The sequence below is a fragment of the Taudactylus pleione genome, unplaced genomic scaffold, assembly GCF_031769625.1.
Source record: "Taudactylus pleione unplaced genomic scaffold, aTauple2 ptg000086l, whole genome shotgun sequence".
NCBI lineage: Eukaryota > Metazoa > Chordata > Amphibia > Anura > Myobatrachidae > Taudactylus > Taudactylus pleione.
The window spans coordinates 4,065,696-4,091,643 of NW_028284488.1; the positions used below are offsets into that span (position 1 = coordinate 4,065,696).

Here is a 25,948-nt window from a genome sequence, read left to right on the forward strand (position 1 = left end):
CGACACCACCACCGGCCACCGCAGAGTCTGCGCTACTGCTTGCTTTCCCCCGGGCCCTTACCACTAAGCTCTAACCACGTGACTCACTTCACGCGCAGCCATGGTAACGGCCGTAGCCGTACGTAGTGGGGGCAGCGCTTTAGCACACGCTCGCCATAGCAATGGTTGCCAGGGCAACATAGGATGCAGCTACATGAAAGACTCGAGCGCCACCGCCGACCCGTGACGAAACCACCGGAGACTCCGAGCCCCGCTGTGGATCCGACTGGTGAGGAGCTCTATATCCTTCTCTCACTAACCATATTTCTGCCACCCGTGGTTCTGCAGCTCTTATAGAACTACAAGTCGCAGCAAAAAGTTCTAAAATAGCTGCTGGAGTCACAGGTTGCCTGCCTCTGATGTAAGACGAGCTGATGTCTGTACGTGACATACACTGCATTTCATTTTGTAATGTAATTATAGTTATTTTTGTTTTGGAATTATATTTGAATTACTATAAAGATAGTGGAGAAAAACACATACATTTCTATGAATAGGTTATTTATATGCAGGTGCAGATTTGCCAGTATACTGTACATAGACATTTTTCTTTTTCCACTGTGCAAATTTCTACTACTCCATAAACGAAGATCTAGAGAGGCTGAATGGAGACAGGTACTTTCATTACAGAGGGCTTTGCACCGCGCCGCTGCAGATTGGCTTGCTGGTAATGAGGTCCAATGTCTGTTCCATCTTGTCACTTTACATATGGGATAATGTGCTGCTCCCCCCTACTGTACATTCTAATGGTATTATGGCACTGTTTAAATGATACTAAAGGACCTGTGTAGCTTGGTGCAATGTGTCTCTGTGACAGAAATAAATAATGTTTTATTTAGTATTTCACAGAAATGTGTAAAAGCGCATTGCGCATGGCCTCAACAGACTTTGGGCCATATTCTATTAGGCTGCGAAAAGTCGTAATTGGTGATAAATTATCGCCGATGACGTCATTTTCGCATGTTTCAATTATCCCCGTATTCAATTTCAAAGACTTTTCACTGGGGCAAAAAGTTTTTGAAAAAAAAAAACGGGGATAAGTTTTCACCATGTTTTACATAGCGAAAAAAAGTGCAAAATTGGGGTTTAGGGGTGCAGACGTAAAAAATAGCCTGCACCCCTGGGAATAGCCCCTAAAAACGAACTGTGTAAAAAAAAAAGTAAAAAAAAAAAATAGGGACACCCCAAAAAAATTATTTTAATTTTGGGGTAAAATATATATGGGGAACAAGTTTTTAAATAGCCAAATTAATTCAGGGGGGGTTCCCAAGTATGCGGCAGGTGTTTTAAAGAATGCGGGTGATAGCAGCAGGTGCATTATTTAAGAATTTTCAGAATGCACTTTTGGGACTTAAAAATATGCTTGCACCCATTTTCATGTACCCCAAATTTGATGGGCATATTTGTTTTTGGCAAAAAAACACCTAAGTGTTATTCTTCACCCCTTCTTCACAGGCGCAAAAAAGCACCTGCCGCGGCTATTTAAAAGTCCGACTTCCCTTCAGCAGCCAAAACGGGGGTACCAATAGTGATCCCCCATATCTGGACATCTTTATGGGGGTCCCAGGGACAATTCCCGAAATTTCTCATTATTTTTGCAAAACTTACCTTTCCGCCGGCTCCCGTTTTCGCACATTCCTAATTGAATACGGGGATAAAGCGGGCACGCACCCGATACTTTATCCCCGGAAAACCTCCGATGTGGAGCGAAAAGTCCAGCACGAACTTTTCGCTCCAAATTGAATACCCCTTTTTGTGTCTAATTGAATCACACCTGCAAGTCACCGGTGAGTTCCAAAGAACAAAAGCTTTCTTACACAAAAGGTGACTTGTAGACCCCCATTTATTAATGATTTAATCGCTGGTGCAATGCGATCTGGGCATGACATTACCGCCCATGATCACATTGCAATATGTGATCATAGCGCCGGATGTATCACCCGGCACATGCGATGTCCTCGGAGAGCTGCCGGGGTTCCGGAGCAACCCTCCACTGGCTAATTATGGTGTAGCCCATAGGCTACAACGGCTAACGCATTCTTCAGATAGCGTTAGCTGCGGGGGCCAATATCCGGAATGCATCACATGTAGCCCATAGGCTACAGCGACTATCGCCATCTTCAGGTTGCGTTAGCTGCGGGGGCCAATATCCGGAATGCATTGCATGTAGCCCATAGGCTACAGAGGCTAACGCCATCTTCAGATAGTGTTAGCTGCAGGGGCCAATATCCGGAATGCATTGCATGTAGTCCATAGGCTACAGAGGCTAACGCCATCTTCAGATGGCGTTAGCTGCAGGGCCAATATCCAGGATGTATCACATTCCTGATGTTGTTAAATTTGGCAGCATTGTATCTCCCATAGAAAACTATGGGGGATGCGGCTGCCAGCGGGAACGGAGGGATCACAGGTCCCTCCTGCGGTCCCTCCTTCATACATCTGGGGGAAACTTAATATTTGTGGTTAAACCTCAAATATACAATGGTAAATGGGCCCCCTAATATCTATAATTTATAGTAAGGGGTATATACGCTATATTCATATAATGTACATTTCCTAATTCATTCGGTTTTATACATATTTGTATATGTATTAAATATATAAAGAGAGAGAGAGATATTAGATATATAGGAATCGGTATGAATGACTGCCAGACCTAAGCCCGGCAGATGAAATACCGACGCTGGAAGGTCGGCACATGGTCGGGCGCCCGACTTAGGTCTAATGACAGGCATTGGGATTTCAATGCCTGTCATTAGTACCTTGCCAGGATTAAACAGTCGGGAAGCCGGCGGTCGGTATTTAGACCATCGGCTTCCTGACTACATCCCTCGGTATTATGACCGCATCTCGTACAAAGACAACATTTTACCTAATGTCACTACAAATATTGACAAGAAAAAAAAAATAAAAGCAAAAAAATTGATATAGAATTCTGTATGACTTGTACCATATATTTACATATAACTTCTATAATATAATTGTTCTTTTTTGTATTTTTTAGGAAGTAATATCATGGGAGTATGAGCAATTCTCACAGTGTTTTCAGGTGCAGAGAATGGTAATAAATATCATTTTGTCTCTATCTTGGTCTATAATGGGTTTGCTAGCCTTTTTAGCTTGCATATATTTGAACCTTTATACGTCATAGAAATAGCTGAAATTGCCATTGATAATACTGTTAGCATATTACACAGCACCATACAAAAGTTGTAGTACATACAACATTTTGCACACACTGAATTGGTGTTGTAATCTCTGTTTGAGGGCAAACTAGTGCTGAGCTTTGTTATAGTACTGAGATATATACAAAGCAGCACTAATAAATGATAAAAGCATGTGAAGCCACTAAATGGTACACATATAGGCAGAGGGCCATTTCTGTCCCAGCATATTGGTAAAAACTGAGTCATCTAAATACAAGTGAACATTGGACTTACATGGGCTATGTTATTAAATTGTTACTGAACTTGTGACTTATGTAGCTTTAATTAAACTGGCCACACATGATGCCCTGGCTTTATCATTCATCTTGAGCCACATGATCACTGTCATGTTCGTGGGGGACAATTTGGAGGAAATCCAACAGAAACTGTAAGGCCGATTTGTGTGTGCCGTTATCTTTCAGCCGCACTGACCAATAGAAGTTACGTTTTGAGCAGCTGATACCAGACCGTGCACTTTCTCAGGTCATTTGGCCGATATCTCATTATAAGAGCGTCAGAACACCACTCTGTTCTGTCTGATAAATAATAGCTTTCTAAACTAAATCTGTGACAGCAGCCTTACATCAATTGTACAATTGGATAGAGGTGGAAAAATAATTTATTTGCTGTCTAAAGTGTTACATAAAGATTAATACTACATTTTATGGATCCTATGTATGTAAAATGGCAGATAGCTGTTATTTTCTGAGTTCATTTCTATCGGCCTATTCACTGCACATATTCTTCAATCGGGTACCACATGCACCAAATAAATAAGGAGGGGAGGAGTAAGCACCAATCAGAGACAAGATGCGCAAAGTTAAGCTTTTTGTTACTTGCTTAAACTTCCATATTTGCCATGTCCATAGAAAACTATAGTAGCAGCTCCTGCGATCAATTATGTACTGAACACAGGAGATATTTCCAATAAGTCCTGCATTACAATATTCTTAAATAGCAATGATAAATATTGTTATTATCCTGCAAAAACTATCCTTTTCACTGGATTTAAGGTCTTAGAAGAGTGGTAAATAGGCCCTATATGATTTGTGGATTTTATAGACTAATTTATATTTTTGAGTAATTATAAATAAAGAATATTAGGACTATTTTATAAAAAAAATTTATGTTGAGTATTGACCATCTCGTTTCTATTTCCGCTCCTCCTGGAAGGGAGGCATAAAAAGTAGTCATGTTAAGGTGCGTACACACTGGGCGATAAAGTGGACGACTGAACGATAACGATATCGTTATCATTCAGTCGTCCACTTTATCGTCCATTTTTAACCCCAAAAAGATGAACGATGACGACGACGCGCGTTCCCGTGGGTCGTTCGTCATCATCGTTCATCGGGCTGACATGCAGGCCAACCTGACGATCTCGTCAGGTTGCTGCATGTCAGGGAATGGGGGAGAGAGCCCGGCGCTGAACGATATCGTTAATGATATCGTTCAGCGGCTGTGCTCAATGTCATGAACGACATTGAGCACAGCATGCCGGGGACAACACTACACGATATCGCTCAGGGAGCATATCGTGTAGTGTGTACCCACCATAAGTTTTAAACACACAAAAATGTTCAGTGAAAGTAAAGGCCAACTGCCACCCTTCTGACTCTCCAGCAAAGTCCCCCAGTGTCTCTCCAGCTCTGCAATGTATTTCTCGCTCCCTTCTGTCTCTCCAGCAAAGTCCCCAAGTGGCTCTCCAGCTCTGCAATGTATTTCCAGCCAGCAGGATCTCTTCAGCTCGAGCCCCCACATCCCCCCGGCTCCAGCCCACAGACACTTACCTTCTTCTGTGTCTTTTGGCTGCTTTCATCCTCTTTCGGGCCACGACTCCTCTGCCTTTCAGTGGTGCAGTGTGATGTCATGATGTCACTCATGCTACACTGCAATAAACAAAAAAGCTTTATTGCATAGGCCACTGGAGCAGGAAAATACACAGCGGCTGCCGGCTCCCCAGATCCCATACGTGCCTGAGGGGATTCCAGCGCTCAGAATGCCGGTGCCGCAATCCCGGTACTTGTTAGAACCCCGGCACCAGCATCCCGACCACCGGAATCCTGAAGGTAAGTAGGAGGGCTGGGGGGAGGGTTAGGGTTAGGCACTAAGGGGGGAGGATAGGGTCAGGCATCGGGGAGGGAGTGTTAGGGTAGGGGGTAGGGGAGGATTAGAATACTGACCGACAAGTGTCGATATTATAACCCTGTTAGGAAGCCGGCTTCAGGATTCTAACCACTGGGATCCTGAAAGCCGGCATCCCGTACCCATCCCGTGCCTGAGACCTACAGATCGCTGCAGCAATGCCTGAAAGTGGTCGTATTTTCAAACCGCCGCATACCGTCCCAGTTAAAGCACTGATTCAAAGTGAATTACAGTGGATTTGCAGAAACGCCTTGATATCATTTTGGCTGAAAGTCCATCAGTTTCCTTAAGTGAAATCTCTCCACAATAGCAGGCGATACCCATATAGTGTTACATTGTAAGGAAGAAAAAAGATACAGCTTCATCAAGATCAACCTTGCATAAATATTAACGGTGTAGATCATGAGCAAGGCAGAACAAAACCTCCAGTGCTACAGTTGCCAAATGATACCCCACAGTGTTAAAATATGACAGCTCTTCCTGATCACAAAGAAAATCAGATAAATCACCTGGATCAATCACCCGATATAATGTCCTGCACTAATTATAGCTAATAATTAGAGTAAGGAAACTGGAGAAAGGCATTGTTCTGCAGTGGGTGTCATAGCACTGTGAATAGTTGGCACGCATTTGTTCTGTGGTTGGAATGGTGCAGTAATGGTCAGCATAGAAAGTTACTTTAGTTGGCATGAGGCTATATATAAGGGGTACAAAACATTACTTTGGTGAGCATAAGGGTGTAATGGTAGGCATATGATTATTCTTGTGGGCACAGGATTGTACCAACATTTGCATTAAACGTTGGTGAACTGTTGTGCTGGCACATGGCAGTTATGCAGGACACTGGAATATCCATGTGGTGGCAATGGGGCTGATATTTTAGGTATAGGGTTGTAAATAATACACATGGGACATTGGCTGCGATTCAATTCAAAGCTATGTTAAATAGCCCCGGAGGGAGCTACCAAAGCTATTCAATTCAACGCGATGTTTGGTCAGGCTAAAGGATTTCTTCTCGCACCCTCCTTGAATGCGAGAGGAGAAATGCGACAAAAGTGCCGGCCACGCAGCTGTTTTCCGGGTTAGCGAGGCGCTATCAGCCGTGCGGCCGGCACTTTAGTTGGAGAATGTCGGTTCTCGCAACTAAACACCCAGGTTAAGTCGCGAAACCCGGCTTTCTCTGATTTAACAGTTCGGGGCTATTCAACATCACATTGAATTGAATCGCGCCCATTGTGTAATGTGAATTGAATCGTGCCCATTGTGTAATGGTCATGTTTCTGCTGGGGTGGGCATAGAGCTTCATACGATGACCATGGGGCTCTTATGCTCTTTTGGTCTGTTATGCAGTGTTATTTTCTTGTTACACCATGTATGTTTAATATTTATATCCACTATGTATTATGTATGCGCAAAAAAAGAATTCCTGTATCACCATAGCATGCATGCAGAGGTTTTGTCTCTTTGCTGTACTGTACACCTTGCATACTAGACACATTGGGGCTGATGTACAATTGGCGTATGGGAGTTTGCGTAGTGAATCTTGTGTGAATTAATTCATCACATGCTCAGAAAATCAGCATTTGTAAATGTGAGGATACAGTCAAACGCCTCTTAGTAATATCTACAGTAACATGGGAGAGTAATGTATTTACATATTACTTCCAACTTTACATTGGCCCTATTGAGTAACTCCACTTCACTTTACTATATTGGCTATTTACTTTTTGTTGTTACCATACCAATTGTGTCTAACCCTCCCTCCTCCATTTAGTTCCAAAACTGTGTAACTCCATACTTAAGAAGTTAGACAGTACTTATTATTGTTATTATGCACATGCGCGGAACTGGTCATATCCCCGCCAGTGGAGTTGTACGCAAACCTTGGGGTTTGCGTACAACTCTGAATCAGGCCTGTTATCCTATATAATGAGTGAAATGTTGTGCAACAAAGGTAAAAATTATCAAATAGTAGTGACATCAGTGTTTCAGCTGATATTAGGATATGTGCTAAAACAGATGACTTCATTTCCTTTAAGAGATTTTAAAAGTTTCTGTTATCCACCAGCAAAATACAGTCATGGTAACTTGAGATCGCTAAATGACCTTTTACTTACAGCAATGGCCAAAAGTTTTGAGAATGACACAAGTATTGGTTTTCAAAAAGATTGCTGCTTCAGTGTTTTTAGACCTTTTTGTCATATGTTACTATGGTATATTGAAGTAAAATTAGCAGCATTTCATAAGTGTCAAAGGCTTTTATTGACAATTACAGTAAGTTTATGCAAAGAGTCAATATTTGCAGTGTTGACCCTCCTTTTTCAAGACCTCTGCAATTCGCCCTGGCATGCTGTCAATCACCTTCTGGGCCACATACTGACTGGTGGCCGCCCATTTTTGTCTAATCAATGCTTGGAGTTTGTCAGAATTGATAGGTTTTTGTTTGTCCACCCGCCTTTTGAGGATTGACCACAAGTTCTTAATGGGATTAAGGTCTGGGAAGTTTCTTGGCCATGGACCCAAAATTTCGATGTTTTGTTCCCCGAGCCATTTAGTTATCACTTATGGCAAGGTGCTCCATCATGCTGAAAAAAGTTCATCACCAAACTGTTCTTGGATGGCTGGGAGAAGTTGCTCTTGGAGGATGTTCTTTACTCATGGCTGTGTTCTTATGCAAAATTGTGAGTGAGCCCACTCCCTTGGCTTAGAAGCAACCCCACACATGAATGGTCTCAGGATGCTTTACTGTTGGCATGACACAAGACTGATGGTAGCGCTCACCTTTCCTTCTCCGGACAAGCGTTTTTCCAGATGCCCCAAACAATATGAAAGGGATCAGAGAAAATAACTTTACCCCAGTCCTCAGCAGTCCAGTCCCTGTACCTTTTGCAGAATATCAGTCTGTCCCTGATGTTTTTCCTGGAGAGAAGTGGCTTCTTTGCTGCCCTTCTTGACACCAGGCCATCCTCCAAAAGTCTTCGCATCACTGTGCGTGAAGATGCACTCACACCTGCCTGCTGCCATTACTGAACAAGCTCTGCACTGGTGTTGCCCCAATCCCACAGCTGAATCAACTTTAGGAGATTGTCCTGACACTTGCTGGATGTGCTTGGGCACCCTGAAGCCTTCTTCACAATTATTGAACCTCTCTCCTTGAAGTTCTTGATGATCCGATAAATGGTTGATTTAGGTGCAATCTTACTAGCAGCAGTATCCTTGCCTGTGAAGCCCTTTTTGTGCAAAGCAATGATAACTGCACATGTTTCCTTGCAGGTAACCATGGTTAACAGAGGAAGAACGATGACTTCAAGCTCCACCCTCCTTTTAAAGCTTCCAGTCTGTTATTCTAACTCAATCAGCATGACAGAGTGATCTCCAACCTTGTCCTCATCAAAACTCTCACCTGTGTTAACGAGAGAATCACTGACATGATGTCAGCTGGTCCTTTTGTGGCAGGGCTGAAATGCAGTGGAAATTATGTTTTAGGGATTAAGAGCCTGATTCAGGTTGGTTCGCAAGGCCGTGTTCGCACGCACCCCGCTCGCTTCGAAAATATATTAATGAATGCAATCGTAGCTCTATACCAAGACGCCCCCCATTGTATAAAGCCACACACTTCCCATGACATGCAACCGCAAGTCAGCGAAAACATCGGTAACATCGAGTAAAGTCGGAGCCATCCGCACAGTTGTGGTTGACCTGACCCAACCGCAGAAACTGCTATACTTCCTGTCACCATCTAGACCTCTGCCAGAGTATGCTATCGCAGGGGCTAAATTATACCCCTGTAAAGGGGTTTAAATGCCGATCGCAGTGGTCAGTTCGCGCGCGCGCACTGTCTTATACGCATGCGCAGAATGAAAACATCGGCTGGCTGCGTGCGAAAGAAGCCTTGCAATCCAACCTGAATCAAGCGTTAAGTTCATTGTCATGGCAAAGAGGGACTTTGCAATTAATTGCAATTCATCTGATCACTCTTCATGACATTCTGAAGTATATGCAAATCGCCTTCATTAAAACTGAAGCAGCAGACTTTGTGAAAACCAATACTGTTGGCCATGGCTGTATACAACGACTAGTAGTCAAGGAAATGTTCTGTTTTTTTTGTTTTGTCTTTTGAAAAACATTTTATTAATTTTTCAATAGTACAAAATAGAAAGTATTGACATTGGGACCATACAATTAGTCATCAACATGTAAACAATGCAAGAATAACACAGCGTACAAACATAAGGATGACTTAAGACGCAGATAAACAGCAAAAGTACTCCGCATGGCACATTCATGTACCAGTAAAAAAGTCTTTGTGGTCCATAAGGCAGAAGTCACACCAAGAAGAAAATACTATGGTGATCCTGCAGTAGCATGGGTTGAAGCATAACACAGGATTATGATATGGGGAAGCAATACTGTATATATGAAACACAAGTTTTAACGACCTGTATAACACAAACCAATACCAGCAGCACAATCAAAAAATAATAATAATAAAAAAAACATAGACAAGACAAAGGGTTGTTCGTTAAAGCATATGTTTTCCATTAACTAGATGTCTAATGTAATAAGGCGCTTAAAAAGAGAAAAAAAAATGTACTGCAAACTGAAGCATAAATAATCATGAGACCTATCTGAGAAGGTACAAAGTGGTGGATTCAAACATCTTCTGTGTCATGGCCAGGGTATTTCAGCATGGCGCTAGGCGGGTGTTACCTGTGAGGTCGTTGTGGTGCGGGCTGTCTGGTGGCGGAGCTGGTGTCTGGTGGGGGGCTTTGGCTGCGCGCGTTGTTGTGCGGGCCTGTTGTCACTCTGCGCTGGTAAGGCCTGGCGGCGTCTCCGTTCCGTTTGGCATGGGCGCCGCCATCTTGCCTTCTGGCCATGTGATGTGGCTGGCCAATCCTGGTGAGTCACATGTTCCCTCCGGCCAGTAACAGCACGGCATGGGGTATTTAGGAAGGGTCAGTGCCTTCCTTCTTTGCCAGTGCAACGTGTATCTCAGCCTAGCTGAGAGGGAGTTCTCTGTGCTTATCCTATTCCTGTGAATTCGCTGGCTGCCAGTCTGCCTGTCAGCTCCTAGCTTCCGCTGGACTACCCCGCTTCCTCCATCACCCTTGCCCATACCTGAGTGCCTGAGCCTGCTGACATCCTGCTCATTTGCCTTAGTTCACTACCTGCATACCTGGCTTATTATTTCCTGCATCACTACCTGCATACCTGCTTGATTATTTTCAGTCTCACTACCTGCACACCTGGACAGCTCTAATTGTTTCTACTTGGACATTAACCCATTACTCCCACCACAGAACCCTTGTGCACATTTATATATTTCTGGACTTTTATTTACTGCCATATTTTATGTCTACTCAAGCACTTATTAAAAAACATAGTTTTTTATTCAAACCCGCTTCTGTGATCGCTCCTGTTACCACCCGGGTCCACAAACAACCCAGAACATAACAGTTTGCACTGGCTCCATGGAGCCAGCCACGGATCAGGAGTCAGGAGTGGATTTGTTCTGGTGCATTTCTGGTCGTTTAGAAAATCTGGAAAACATGCAGCATCAGATGGCTCAATTTCTGCAAGAGATGTCCAAGCGACAGGATAGTTTGCAAACTTCCTTTTCTACCCCTGTAATACCAGCATCTACATCCGCATCAGCGTCTGGGAATACAGGAGGCAGATCATCTCCCCGCTTACATCTCCCTTTACCAAGTAAATTTGACGGCAACCCTAAACTCTGCCGAGGATTCCTAAATCAGTGTGACATACATTTTACCCTGCAGCCTGACAACTTTCTAACTGCAAGAACTAAAGTGGCTTATATAGTCTCTCTGTTATCCGGCCAGGCCTTAGAATGGGCTTCCCCACTCTGGGAGCGCTCAGATCCGCTGCTGGATAATTACGCAGGCTTTGTGTCATCTTTCAGGAGGATTTTCGATGAACCTGGGTGTACTGTATCAGCATCATCAAACATCATGACACTGAGACAAGGGGTCCATCCTGTAAGTCAATATGCCATGCAATTTAACATTTTAGCATCAGAGCTCAAATGGAATGAGGAAGCCCTCACCTCGGCCTTCTGGCATGGGTTGTCAGACCGACTAAAGGATGATCTAGTCACTCGAGAGCTTCCTACTAATCTGAACGACATGATTTCGTTGTGTATCAAAGTTGACCTACGCTTCAGGGAACGTCAGGCTGAAAAAAACAGAACTGACCGGCAAAGGTCATTTGCCCCCTCCATTTCTACCCGTCCCATTCCTTCTCCTACTGAAGAGGAGCCTATGCAGGTGAATCATACACACCTCTCCAAAGAAGAACGTCAGAGAAGAATGCAAAAAAACCTCTGTCTGTACTGCGGAGAGTCCGGTCACCTGCTGATCTCCTGCCCCCGTAAACCGGGAAATGCCAAATCCTAACTGACCCTGGAGACATCAAGTTAGGAGTTATGAGCCCGTCTCCAAAAGTTAAAGATTTCACGATTACCCTAGCGTTGGATCTTAAACCCAAACCTGTCTTTGCTACTGCTCTACTTGACTCGGGAGCAGCCGGAAATTTCATAACGTCTAGTTTCATAGATAAATTTCAGATTCCCTGTTCGTCTCTCAATCATGCCATCTCTCTGACCTCTATAGACGGACGCCCTCTAACTAACGGGATAGTCACCAAGGAGACTCAACCAGTATTGGTCCGAACTGGGGCACTTCATTCTGAGTCCTTAAAATTTCTGGTGATATCAGAGGCCTCTCAAGAAATTGTTCTTGGTCTACCCTGGTTACGTCAACATAATCCCAGGATTGATTGGAGTTCTATGCAGATTCTGTCATGGGGTATGGACTGTCAGAAATCCTGTCTTCCAAAAATTCGACCTGTAAGAAAGACAGTTCTATTAGTTTCTTCTGCCATTCCCAAGGAATATCAGATGTTCGCCGAGCAGCAAGCAAATACCTTACCTCCTCATAGGGAATGGGACTGTCCAATTGAATTGATACCTGATAAGACACCACCTCGTGGTCGTACCTATCCGCTGTCCTTGCCTGAGACTCAAGCCATGACCGAGTACATCCGGGACAACCTGGCAAAGGGGTTCATTCGCCCCTCTACTTCACCTGCCGGAGCTGGGTTTTACTTCGTTGGCAAGAAGGATGGTGGTCTAAGACCATGTATCGATTATCGAGGCCTTAATGACATTACTGTAAAGAATCGATACCCTCTTCCCCTGATTACTGAGTTGTTTGATAGGGTCAAGGGCTCTGTCATTTTTTCTAAATTAGATCTGAGAGGGGCTTACAACCTCATTCGTATCCGAGCTGGCGATGAATGGAAGACCGCTTTTAATACCAGAGATGGACATTTCGAATATTTAGTAATGCCTTTTGGATTGTGCAACGCCCCTGCTGTCTTTGAGTTTCATTAATGAGATTTTCCGGGATCTGTTATATGTTTCGGTTGTTGTCTATCTGGATGACGTACTGATTTTTTCACCCTCTGTGGCTAAACATCAAGAACATGTTAAAGAAGTTTTAACCGGTTTGAGAGAAAACCACCTTTACTGCAAACTGGAGAAGTGCATCTTTGGTGTGCCCAGTGTACCTTTTCTCGGCTACGTTACTTCTGGCTCCAGTTTGGAAATGGACCCCAAGAAGGTGCAAGCAATTCTGGATTGGACCCGACCTCAGACACTGAAAGCCATCCAGAGATTGTTGGGCTTCGCCAATTATTATAGACGCTTCATCAAGGGATTTTCTATATTGCTGGCTCCCATTACAGCCTTGACCCGCAAAGGTGCTAATCCTTCCCAATGGTCACCTGAGGCAGAGTCTGCCTTTCATCTTCTAAAACAGGCCTTTATCACAGCACCAGTTCTCCGACAACCAGATCTGGACAGGCCTTTTTTGTTGGAAGTAGACGCATCATCTGAAGCTGTGGGAGCAGTCTTGTCTCAACGTTATGAGGACAACCGAGTCCATCCTCGTGGGTTCTTTTCTAAAAAATTTTCACCTGCCGAAAGGAACTACACCATAGGTGAGCAAGAGCTACTAGCTGTTAAGTTGGCGATGAAGGAATGGAGATATTTACTAGAAGGTGCTAAGTTCCCATTTAATGTATTTACGGACCATAGAAATCTCCTATTTCTCAAAAACCTTCAATGTGTGAGTCCTCGTTTAGCCCGCTGGGCAATATTCTTTGTCAGGTTTCAGTTCACCCTGACCTTCCGGTCTGGAGCACTTAATCAGAAGGCTGATGCCCTATCGAGATCTCTCCTCTGTGATGATCAATCTGAAAATCAAAGCAATACCCCTGTCTTGGAATCAAGAGTCTTCGCCGCATTACAGCTTCAGCCTCCTACGGGAAAATCATTTGTGGCCCCGGAATTAAGGAAGCGGCTTCTCACGGGAACATTCCTCTCGCTTTGCAGAGCACTCAGGCACTCGGAAGACCTTGGAGTTCCTGAAAAGACACTATTGGTGGCCTTCTATGAAGGCAGATATAATGGAGTTCATCTTTTCCTGCTCCTCCTGTGCCCAGCATAAATCATCACGACAAGCTCCAGCTGGGGAATTGCTTCCACTACCTACTCCATCATGTCCATGGACGCATCTCTCCATGGATTTCGTCACAGACCTGTCAGTCTCTCAAGGCTTCAACACTATCTGGGTTGTAATAGACCGATTCTCTAAGATGGTCCACTATATACCGTTGAAGAAGTTACCTTTTGCCCCTGACCTGGAACAGTTGTTTGTCCAACACATATTTCGTCTACATGGCCTTCCTGCTGAAATTGTCTCTGACCGTGGTGTGCAGTTTACTGCAAAATTCTGGAGGGCTTTGTGTTCTGTTCTTCAAGTGAAGTTAAACTTTTCTACGGCCTACCATCCGCAAAGCAACGGCTCCACTGAGAGAGTTAATCAAGATCTAGAGACTTTCTTAAGAATTTTTATGTCATCTTCCCAGGACAATTGGGCTGGCTTGCTGCCATGGGCCAAGTTTGCACACAATGCTTCCTACCACTCGTCAACTAACCAAATGCCATTTCAGGTTGTTTATGGCCTTCATCCCCGTGTTCCTGAATTCCGAAGCCTGCCTGTTTTTGATGTTCCGCCCGTGGAGGACACGGTGCAGAATTTTGCTGCCATCTGGACTCAAGTACGGTCTGATTTGTGGAAGGCATCCTCTCGCTATAAGATCCAGGCCGATAAGAAGCGTAGAATAAATGAGAAATAACCAAACGCTCCTTGTCAGCTGCGACGCTGACAAGGCCTTTGATAGGGTGTCGTGGAACCATCTACTGCGCATCTTCCAGCTACAAAATTTTGGTCCCGAATTTATTACATTATTCAAAACAATATACCACACCCCTATAGCATTCCTAACAGTTAACGGCCTGAATACTCCATCCCTTAGACTACATAGGGGCACCCGACAGGGTTGTCCCCTATCCCCTTTATTATTTAACCTGGCTATAGATCCTCTTATCCGCACCTTTTTGCTATGTCAACAATGGCAGGGAATAAGTATCGGAAATAACACTTTGAAAGTCTCCGCGTATGCGGATGACTTATTACTGTATTTTGAGAACCCACATTCTGCCATACCTAAACTCCTTCATATCCTGAAAGACTTCCATATTATCTCTGGTTTTTTGATAAATTATAACAAAACAGAGGCCTTGGCCCTACACTCGGACGTCACAAAAAACTGGAAAAATTCTTTCCCATTTAAATGGGCCAAAACAACTCTAAAATACTTAGGCCTTAATATCCCGGCACATCCCTCCGCCCTATACTCAGTCAATTTCCCTGCTTTACTACAACGTACACTTTTAGATTTAAAAAAATGGAAACATCTCCCACTCTCATATCTCGGTAGATGTCAATTAATTAAAATGATATCTTTTCCTAGGATTTTATATTTTTTTCAGATGCTCCCCTTGCTTCCTTTAGAATCTGATTTAAAATTGATTAACAAAGCGATCAGCAAGTTCATTTGGGCGAACAAAAAACCCAGGATTTCACTATTCAAACTCAGCCAACCACCTGCTTTAGGCGGAATTAATCTCCCTTGCTTAAAATTTTATGCTATTGCGTCAAATTACCGATACGCAATTGACTGGATTAGAGGAACAAATGGATTTGCTGACACGCTAATAGAACAATCTTTTAGTGTTGAAATGCCATTAGCTAGTTTGCTACACACACGACCCTTGTCTCTTCCACCTCACGTAGCACAAAATCTACTACTACATACTACATACTTGGCTTGGCGACGAGCCAGAACTCAAATGAGAGTCCCTCCCAATGTGTCCTTGTTCCTTCCTATCGGCCATAACCCAGGGTTTGATGCTGGTTTTCTAACACAGACTTTCAAAACCTGGAACACACAGGGATTGCGTTACATATATCAATTATTGGATCTCTCCACAATGACTATTTACTCTCATAACCAAATACAGGAAAAATTTCCATGTATCCAAATCCCTTTATTTATATATTTCCAAATACGTAGTTATGTCAATATTTTACTCCCTAAAATTCCCATTATACCTGGGAAAAATGGTTTGGATGATGTGCTGTCTCGCTGCCTCTCTATGTAATTTTCCACTTCTATGCTATACACCTATATACGCCGGGAAATAAATTTGGAAGTGGAGACGGTGGGATTTGCCAAGTGGCATTCCACATTCCCTACTATACCCCTATCCACCATTTTAAAATCTTTTGTTAGACTTAATAAGCAATTAATTTCGGCTTCATACGCGGAAATGCAGTATAAATTATTGCATCGTGCCTATTTCACCCCCAAATTAAGACTCATCACAGGTACTTCCACAGACTCAAATTGTTTTAAATGTGGTCAACCTGATGCGGATCTAATGCATTGTATGTGGCACTGTGCGGAGGTACAGAGGTTCTGGTCCTTGGTACACACCTATATATCCACCAAGTTGGGAATTGCTTTTGAACTAACACCCGAGTGGGCTATGTGGGATATTGTACCATCATCTGGGTCATCCTGTGCCCCTGGAGGTGCCCATCTATTACTAGCAAAGATTGCAGCAGCTGCGAAAAAAACAATATTATCTCAATGGATATCCACTGACACTTTAACGCTCAGTCTTTTACAACCTAGAATTACGTACCTATTTAATATGGATTGGCTAGAACTATCCCTTAATAAAGACAAGGAAGCAGAGAAGTTCTTTAATATTTGGCTTCCATATGTTCACACATTAACACCTCAGGTTAAACACACGCTTCGAGCTGCAGTTCAACTTACAGCCTGGTATAATGAAGAAACCTTGTCTTCAGGTGAACCACCATTTTAATTCCTGTATTGTTACGTTCCTCATGGATCCATTGTATTGCACATTACTGTTGTGGTCCTGTTGATCTCTTGTCATTTTCTGATCAACATGTTATATTGTTTATTGCGGTCTTACAATAAAAATATGTTTTAAAAAAAAAAAGAAGCGTAGAATAGTTCCACGCATGCAAGTAGGAAACCAGGTCTGGTTGTCTACTCGGTTCCTTCGTCTAAGAGTTCCTTCTATGAAATTTGCACCCCGCTTCATTGGTCCCTTCACCATAACAGAAGTCATTAATCCAGTGGCCTACCGTTTACAGTTACCCCCATACCTAAAAATTCCTAATTCCTTCCATGTTTCCTTATTAAAGCCCCTGGTCCTGAATAAGTTCCATAATGCTCTACCTGCTTCTCCTTGAGTCCAGACGGAGAGAGGAGTTGAGTTTGAGGTCACCCAGGTCTTGGACTCTCGTCTGCGCAGAGGTCATCTACAGTATTTGCTGGACTGGAAAGGTTATGGTCCAGAGGAACGTTGCTGGACCGATGCTCGTGATGTCCACGCTCCCACGCTCATCAGGAGATTCCATTCTGCCTATCTGGAGAAGCCTGGTGAGTGTCCTGAGGCCACCCCAAAAGGGGGGGTTACTGTCACGGCCAGGGTATTTCAGCATGGCGCTAGGCGGGTGTTACCTGTGAGGTCGTTGTGGCGCGGGCTGTCTGGTGGTGGAGCTGGTGTCTAGCGGGGGGCTTTGGCTGCGCACATTGTTGTGCGGGCCTGTTGTCACTCTGCGCTGGTAAGGCCTGGCGGCGTCTCCGTTCCGTTTGGCATGGGCGCCGCCATCTTGCCTTCTGGCCATGTGTGACGGCTGGCCAATCCTGGTGAGTCACATGTTCCCTCCGGCCAGTAACAGCACGGCATGGGGTATTTAGGAAGGGTCAGTGCCTTCCTTCTTTGCCAGTGCAACGTGCATCTCAGCCTAGCTGAGAGGGAGTTCTCTGTGCTTATCCTGTTCCTGTGAATTCACTGTCTGCCAGTCTGCCTGTCAGCTCCTAGCTTCCGCTGGACTACCCCGCTTCCTCCATCACCCTTGCCCATACCTGAGTGTCTGAGCCTGCTGACATCCTGCTCATTTGCCTTAGTTCACTACCTATCTGGCTTATTATTTCCTGCATCCTGCATCACTATTTCCTGCATCACTACCTGCATACCTGCTTGATTATTTTCAGTCTCACTACCTGCACACCTGGACAGCTCTAATTGTTTCTACTTGGACATTAACCCATTACTCCCATCACAGAACTCTTGTGCACATTTATATATTCCTGGACTTTTATTTACTGCCATATTTTATGTCTACTCAAAAACCTAGTTTTTTATTCAAACCCGCTTCTGTGATTGCTCCTGCTACCACCCCGGGTCCACAAACAACCCAGAACATAACATTCTGGATCTGTTGTTGAACAGTAGGGTCTAACTTAATATATGTTTCCCACTTTTTATAGAAACACTTCACCCCCATCTCAATCTCCGGCAATGCAGCCTGGCGATCATAATAGATCAGTTTTAGCACTACAGCCTTAACCTCAGCAAGTAAAGGAGGTTTTTTTTTCAATCCAATCCATCAAAATCATGTTTTGAGCCGCCGCTAAAATAACAGAGAGTGCCGGAACTATATGTTTAAAATTAGAACCCAATTTCCAATGTGAAAAATGTAGAAACAGACAGGGAATAGGAAGTTTGAGCAGATTGATAGAAAATACTTGGTTTATAAATGCTACTACCTTATCCCAAAAACACCTTATTCTGCCGCATTCCCAGAAATTGTGGAAGAATTAAGCATCCATCGCACCACATTTTGGACAGTAACCAGATTCACCCGGGACCATGTGTTTTCTCTGTGCTTGCGAGACATATGCTCTGTTAAGAACTTTTAGGTGAACCTCCTGTGTAAATATTTGAGTGTAAATATTTCAATGAAGTGGAACAATGCTGTATCAACACCTCAGAAGACTCCAGGGAAGGGATACCATTGACCCAATTTTTCCGTGTACCAGCCCAAAAGCAGTGTTTTTTTATTTCTAAGTAAAGTAACGTATCCTAAATGTATTTGTACGGCTAAAAGACAAAACAGACAATATATTATCAGAGTCATCATTTGTGGCAACAGGCAAAGCGGGGGGTCTCTTTTGAGCAAAGTGCCTAATTTGTAGATACATAAAGAAGCACTTATGAGGAATGCTAAAGGTTTCCCACAAATAGTCAAATAGGCGCATAGAACCTCCAGGGTCAAAGATATCCTGAATGGCAGCAATACCAAGTTGTTTCCAGGTCACAAAACACCACTATTCAAACCAGGAGAGAAACAGGGATTACCCCAGAAGGTATTATAAGGGGAGCTATAGTGTGATTTTGTTCATGTTTCTTATTGATAGTGCACCACGCCTTGTAAGTATGTGAGAACAGTACATTGGAAACTATTGTGCAAGGAATCTGTTTCTTGGGAGTATGCAATAGAGCACTGGGGGAGTACGGATAAAAAAGGCTTCTTGGTGACAATTAGTGAAATGAGTGTTCCGTAGGAGCCAGTCTGAAATGTATCTGAAGAGAGCTGCCTGGGCAAAGGCAGAGACATCTGGGAGGCTGAAGCCAACCTCCGGCTTAGGTAGAATCAGTTTGGCATATGTGATACGGGGCTTCTTGGCATTCCAAATAAAAGTGGTAAAAAGGTAGCGAATGTCTTTAGCATCAGATATAGATAATGATAAGGGAAGCATCTGAAGGAAATATGACAATTTGGGGAATATGACACTTTTAATCACTGCTGTGCAGCCAGATAGTGATAAAGGCAAAGACATCCAATTAGTGATCAGTGATCTGGGCTTTAATCAAGGACAACACTGGTTTAAAGTTTACAGAGTAGAGGGAAGATAACGCCTTTGGAATAAAACCCCCCAAATATTTTAGAGGGGAGCTGCAGCAGGAGAAACGTGATAGAACAGAGTTAGAACTAAAATAGGAAGAGTCAGTGGCTAAAGGCAATAGCTTAGACTTGGTGTAGTTAACTCTGAAGCTGGCAAACGTACCAAAACTATCAATAATAGCAATAATAGCTGGTAAAGATTGGAAAGGGTTCGATATAGATAGAAGCATGTCATCAGCGAATAGGCTTAATTTGACCTCGAGGCCATTCACAGAAATGCCTGTACAAAGGGGGGGAAGCCCGTAAGGCTATTGCTAAGCGCTCCAAGGCTATAGGGGGCAGCCCTGCCTAGTACCTTTAAGTAGAGAGAAGGGGGGGAAAGATAATTATTGCTTAAAATTTGGGATGATGAACCAGAGTAGAGGGATTGAAGCACAGCGATGAAATCCCCTGGGGCACCAAAGCGACGAAGAGAGTCAAATAGGTGTTCCCAGGTAACTAAATCAAAAGCCTTCACAGCATCTAATGAAAGGATCGCATGATGGCCAGGTGCCCCTGAGGATTCCAACCACTGCATCACTGAAAGGACTTTTCGTATATTTACTACAGATATTTACTTCATGTATTATAGAGAGTAAGATGAGCTTAATTCTATCTGCCAAAATGTTCATAAACAGTTTGTAGTCTGTATTGAGTAAAGATATAGGTCTATATGAGCTAGCCAGTTCTGAGTCCCGGCCAGGCTTATGTAATACTTTTAACAGAGCCGAATTAAAGTAAAGAGGGGGAGGAGTACCTATAAGTAGGGAGTTAAATACAGAAAGCAGAGTGTCCTCGATTCTGGGGCGTAGAATTTTATAGTAATCATTGGAGAGGCCATCAGGACCGGGTGCTTTACCCAATTTCAAATGACTGATGGCCTTTCTAATTTCTTCTACTGTTATGGGCACTACCAAGGAAGAAGCCTGTTCCTCAAACAGCTGTGGCGAAGAAACTCTACTCCAAAAAGCAGCCCTCTCAGATACATTTACATTAAGATGAGCATATAGGTCAGCGTGAAAAGAGTGCAAGATAGTGGAAATGGCTTTTCCCCGACTTAGCTATGGTGCCATCAGGGCGCCTCAAAGACTTAATAACTGTAGGGGGGCGTTGGCCACGTAAAAGACTTGACAGCAATTTACTGGATTTATTACCATGTCGGTAGAATCTGAAACCTGATACAAAAGTGTACTTTGACTCTGATTGGGACAACAATGCATCAAAAGCAGCTTTGGTGGATAAATATCTCTCACGATTGAAAGACGGGGCATCTTTAAATGTCTGATAGGCAGTTGTCAGTGTAGATTGCAGATCAATATAGTTTTCTTTATAAACCTTATCACATAAAGAACAATAAGACATAATATCCCTCTAACAACCGGTTTGGATGCCTGCCAGAATAAAAGCGGAGAGGTACTTTCTAAAGAAGAGTTATTAAGTTTATATGCCATCCAGGAGGCGTAATTTTACCCAAAATAATGAATGGTCAGAAATGCACATTGGCTCTATATTTGAGTCAAGTAAACCCGAGGAAAAACAGTTGTGGACATCAAAATATGATCTATCCGGGACAGGGTCCCATGTGCTGCAGACAAACACGTAAAATCGCATTCTAGAGGGTGTGATGCTCTCCAAACATCTGTTAGGTGTAACTGTTATGTGATATAATTAATGCTCACTTTCGGAGCATGCATCACAAAAGGCGAGGGGGAGGATCTATCCATACGAGTGGACGCCACAATATTAAAGTCGCCACCTAGCACAATAGGGACATCACCATATGTGTGTAAATGGGAGATAAGGAAAAGAAAAAAATATTTTGAATAAGAATTAGGGGCATATATGTTACATAATATATACCTGGAGGAGCCCAGGGTAACATCAGCAATAACATATCTTCCCTGAGGATCTATCACAGAAGAATGCAGTGTCACGCTAATACGATTGTGCACTAAAATAACTATCCCTCTAGCCTTAGAGGTGAAAGGCGCTGACACCAGGACCTTCCAGTGTAATGAGTTTAATTTCAGAATCTCAGGAGGTAGGAGGTGGGTTTCCTGAAGCAGGGCAACATCAATATGCATTTTGTTTAAATATATTAACACCTTTTTCCTTTTCGCAGGTAAATTAAAACCCCCCACATTGAGTGAGCCCACTATCAAATTAGACATGGCAATAGCAGCTCAAACCACATAGCAAAGGAAAAACACGTCCAACCAGTATATGAACATATTCCAGCAATAAATAATAAATTGAGAACCCAATGTCAGGGGGGACAGGACGAGACACATAAGGAAAAAAATGGGAAGGGGGGAAAACCGAATAGAACAAAGATACTAGGAAGAGCCCACCGCTCTAAGAGAAGCGCAGCTCCTACCATTAAATCTAATTATCAAATATAGACAACCTGTAATTAAGTATTATACGTAACACAAAACCAGACAGGTCGCTATCAGCAGTTCCCAGCTATATGTACTAATATGAAAACATATTATAGTAGGTGTGGGAGTAAGGTACAAAGAGCCGGCATATACATTAAGAATAAATTATGGAAAAGGCCTAAAGTGGCCGCCAATAAAATCAGAACATTGGCAACAAAAAATACAAGGGCATACATATAAGGCATCCTGACACAGAAAGAGGCAGACTATAACGTAAGAACAGAGATCAATGTAAAGGTTATTAAACACTTAAAGTACAAATGTACATGCAATTATGCTTTCAGAACCTGTAGCACATACATACAAAAATGAGGCATGAGGCAGACAAGAGGAGTAATAGCAGCAGACCAGCCTCAACAAATCAGGTAATAACAAGAAAAATAAAGTAGACAAAGAAGAATTTCACATCATTTGGTCACAGTTCTCACGGGATGGAGAGGAACAATCCGCAGCCAGAACAGCTTCCATTAGATAACTAACAGCTTCCGCCACTGTTGAAAAATCTTTAAAAGAGTTTCCTTCAAAAAGGCATAACCGAGCAGGGAACAATAAAGCAAACTTTTTATTTTCCTTGACAAGGAATATGTAATAATTCTAAAAGAGATGTCTGCAGAAAAGTAAATAGGGCAGGCCCTTTGAGTGTTTCAGGAAGTCTTATGATGCGGAGATTACCTCTCCTCGATCTGTTCTCCAAGTCATCTACTTTTGATATCAGCTGGTAATGAGATTTCTGTAACTGCTCATAATTAGTTTTCAGTTCAGACACATCTTGAAAAGTTTCTCCCATGCGTTGCTCAGTATTAACAACTCTCTTAGATAGTTGCTTAAGCTGGGATTTCATGTCTGAGACAGCCTGCTGCAGCTTAGCAGAGTGAGCCTCCATAATGGGCCCCATAGCATTAAGTACTGCTCTGACCACATCAGCATAAGTAACAGCACTGTCAGCAGAGCATTCAGGCATGTGAGAGTGCGTAGCTAGTGTTAAAAAGTCAGAGGGGACACTGTGAGGATCAGAAATTCCCACCTGTTTAGCAGATGTGGTGGCCATCTTGGATTCCTGGGTCTGTTTTTCTGACCTAGATCTCTGTAGTTTAGCAGCCATAGAAGTGGATAAAAAATAGTCCATCAAGTGCCCCTGGTGTGCAAGTAGACACCCAAATTGTCAGTGTAGGCGGCAGGATGCCAGCGCTGTAACTCCCTGAAGCTGGGGCTGCTGGAGAGCTAATGTAACCAGCTTCTCCTCACATGGGATCTGGAACAGGAAGTCCTGTTTTATCTCTTACTTCCGCTTTGTATTTTCCTGCTTCCGATACTGTACTTTACAACTGTGTGATTTTCTTTTTAGCCAACCAAAAGTGCCAAGGTCAAGGGCTCAGCCAAGCCCAAAGGTAAAGGAAAGAAGTCAAAGAAGAGTAAAGAGCCCAAAGCTGTGGTGGACATACTCAGCCCAGAAGCCATGCTGGATGCTTACTACATCTGTCACAATGTTGTGGACTGCTTGGAATTTCGAGGCTTTAGCTGGCCTGGAGCTCCAAAAAAGAAAGGAAAAAAGAAAGGAAAGAAAGGAAAAAAGAAATAAACAGAATGTACTAGTGTGGGGTATACAGTAACAACCTTCATGATCTTTTTGTGCCAAATACTGGGAATGAAGAAGATCAAAATCAAAAGTGAATCACATGACGATACCCTGTAATTGTGACCATCAGCATCAGATGCCAACTTGGATTTCCAGTACTAAGTCTGTAGCAATAAACTGTAGATGTTAGTACCAATGTAAGTTTATTTGATTTATATTCAGTGTATTTTACAATAAAGACATTTTAAGCATTTTATGATAATTATTAATCACCATTCCTACATTTAGTAAAGTGATGAGCAATAAATGGTCCAGAGTTATTTCCCTAATAATTGTCTTCCTACTGGATGGTGGGGCCATCTCAGACGGCTGAATAGACAGCTATGTCAACCTTCTCTTAGGGTAGCATGATTTGCACCTTGGTATAACATGTTCAGACAGATTTAGAGCTGGGAGTGGACCACATTGTTGCTTAACTCCAAATTGTAGTATTAAAATGAAGCTTCCCTGTATTTCTATGTTACATGCAAAAGCAGACAGTATTTTAACTACATGTAAAAATATGCTTTTGTACTCTTTCCATTTTGTACTCATCCTAGCTCCAAATGTGTTCCTTTATGTTGATGTGAACTGATGTCACTCTACAAAAATAATGCATGGTCTCCTTTTGTGATGAACGGTCACTTATGTAGCCTTTGAAAATATTATGTTGTCCACCAGAGATCAAGCAGGTTCTTGAACAAACTGGTTATTAAAATTGCATAAGACCTAGGGGTATATTATTTACTAACAGGCAGTTTGTCATAGACGCTGATCATCTGTGGCATTGAGCAATCAGTGCTAAACAAGCCCAATAAATACACCCTCTAGTGTAAACTGGGGAAAACAAAAAGGGTAATGTACTAGCTGCAAAATATGCAGGTTTGCATAAATAGCACCTATTGGCTACCAGTCTCATACATAGGTGCACATCAACTTTTTGCTTTTGGAATGTTTCTCTGTGTATATATTTTGCATGACTATTTGCAAAATAGCGAGTCCATCTGAGAATCGTCAGTTTAAAATTTAGCTTACTGTAACTTTTGGTTACAACTATTTCTGCATTTTTTACATTGACATCTTACTTATGAGATATTCCCTACAAAGTACACACTGAGCGATATGTACTGGTACAATATGTCAGCCCGACTGGCCGACCTATCTCACGTACACATTAGAACGAGGGAATGATCAACGGAATGATCCCTCGTTCCGTCCTTCATTACCTGCAACGGGGCAGCATGAGATATCATCCGGTTGGACATGCAGCATGGCTGACCGGACGATACCGCATGCGACCGCAGGAGCGCACATATTGGCCATACACACTGAGCGATGTGGCCAATATGTCACTCCGATTCATCTGGAAACTACATATCGTGCTGACATCATCTCAGTGTGTACCCAGCTTTAGGGCAGGATTCAAGTAGATGCGGTAATTTAGTGCACCAGGAAAAGGGTGATAGCCTCGGGCTTTAACGCCTGGGGCTATTCAGTTACAGCCCCTTTTCATCTCGTGGTAACTTACCCGCTAATGTGCGTTAACCCATAGAATACGGGATAAGATCCCAGTGCTATGGGTTAACACTAAATAACCGCATCTAATGGAATCCGGCCCTTAGTGTTATGTGCACAGCTATTCTCTATCCACAAAATTTGAAGACTGGGTCTCATCCTATGCTTTCACATTCCAGTTGCATGTTTGCTGACAAGTACATGTAAAGGCGCACATTTAAACATATAAAAGTGACACAAAAATATGATATATATTATAATATAATCATGTGCAATGAAATACATTAAACATTCCCATCGCTATAATGAAGCTGCCTGTTCAGATGGCCTGTTCTAAATAGACCCCCCAAAAAAGAGAAACCGAAAAATTATTTATAACAGCATTGGATAAAAGCAGGACAACACAATATACAAAAAGTTTTGCGCCTATTAATAGATAAAAAAAATCATATGGAATCATAAGACAGAACAATTCCAATTGCGGCAGCACTCAGATATTCAAATAATCAACACAACAGCAGGGTTAAACTCCAACGTTTCGATGCCAAGTTTATTGCATCGTCCTTAGGGCATATACAAACATTAAAAAAGTACATACCTATATACCAAGCCGCCGGCTTCCCATACTCGGTGTGTTGCGCCCACAGCTGACTGCGAACTAGGATCTAGAATGAAAAGAGAAACAAAGGCGTAATAGTTTTTTCAATACATATTACTGGCAAAAGT

General features: G+C 42.9%; 1 protein-coding gene across 2 annotated transcripts; it reads left to right on the forward strand.

Annotated features, from left to right (window-relative positions):
- The first annotated feature begins 177 nt into the window (after positions 1-177).
- On the forward strand, positions 178-23,903 carry SMKR1 (small lysine rich protein 1). 2 transcript variants are annotated; one of them, XM_088468879.1, is made up of 4 exons: positions 178-268; positions 3,044-3,100; positions 22,377-22,457; positions 23,438-23,903. In XM_088468879.1, the coding sequence occupies exons 3-4, from the start codon at positions 22,401-22,403 to the stop codon at positions 23,669-23,671; spliced, it is 291 nt and encodes a 96-aa protein (XP_088325005.1). In that variant the 5' UTR covers positions 178-268; positions 3,044-3,100; positions 22,377-22,400; the 3' UTR covers positions 23,672-23,903. The 2 variants fall into 2 exon arrangements, with proteins under 2 accessions (XP_088325005.1, XP_088325006.1); XM_088468880.1 differs by lacking the exon at positions 22,377-22,457.
- Positions 23,904-25,948: the final 2,045 nt, after the last annotated feature.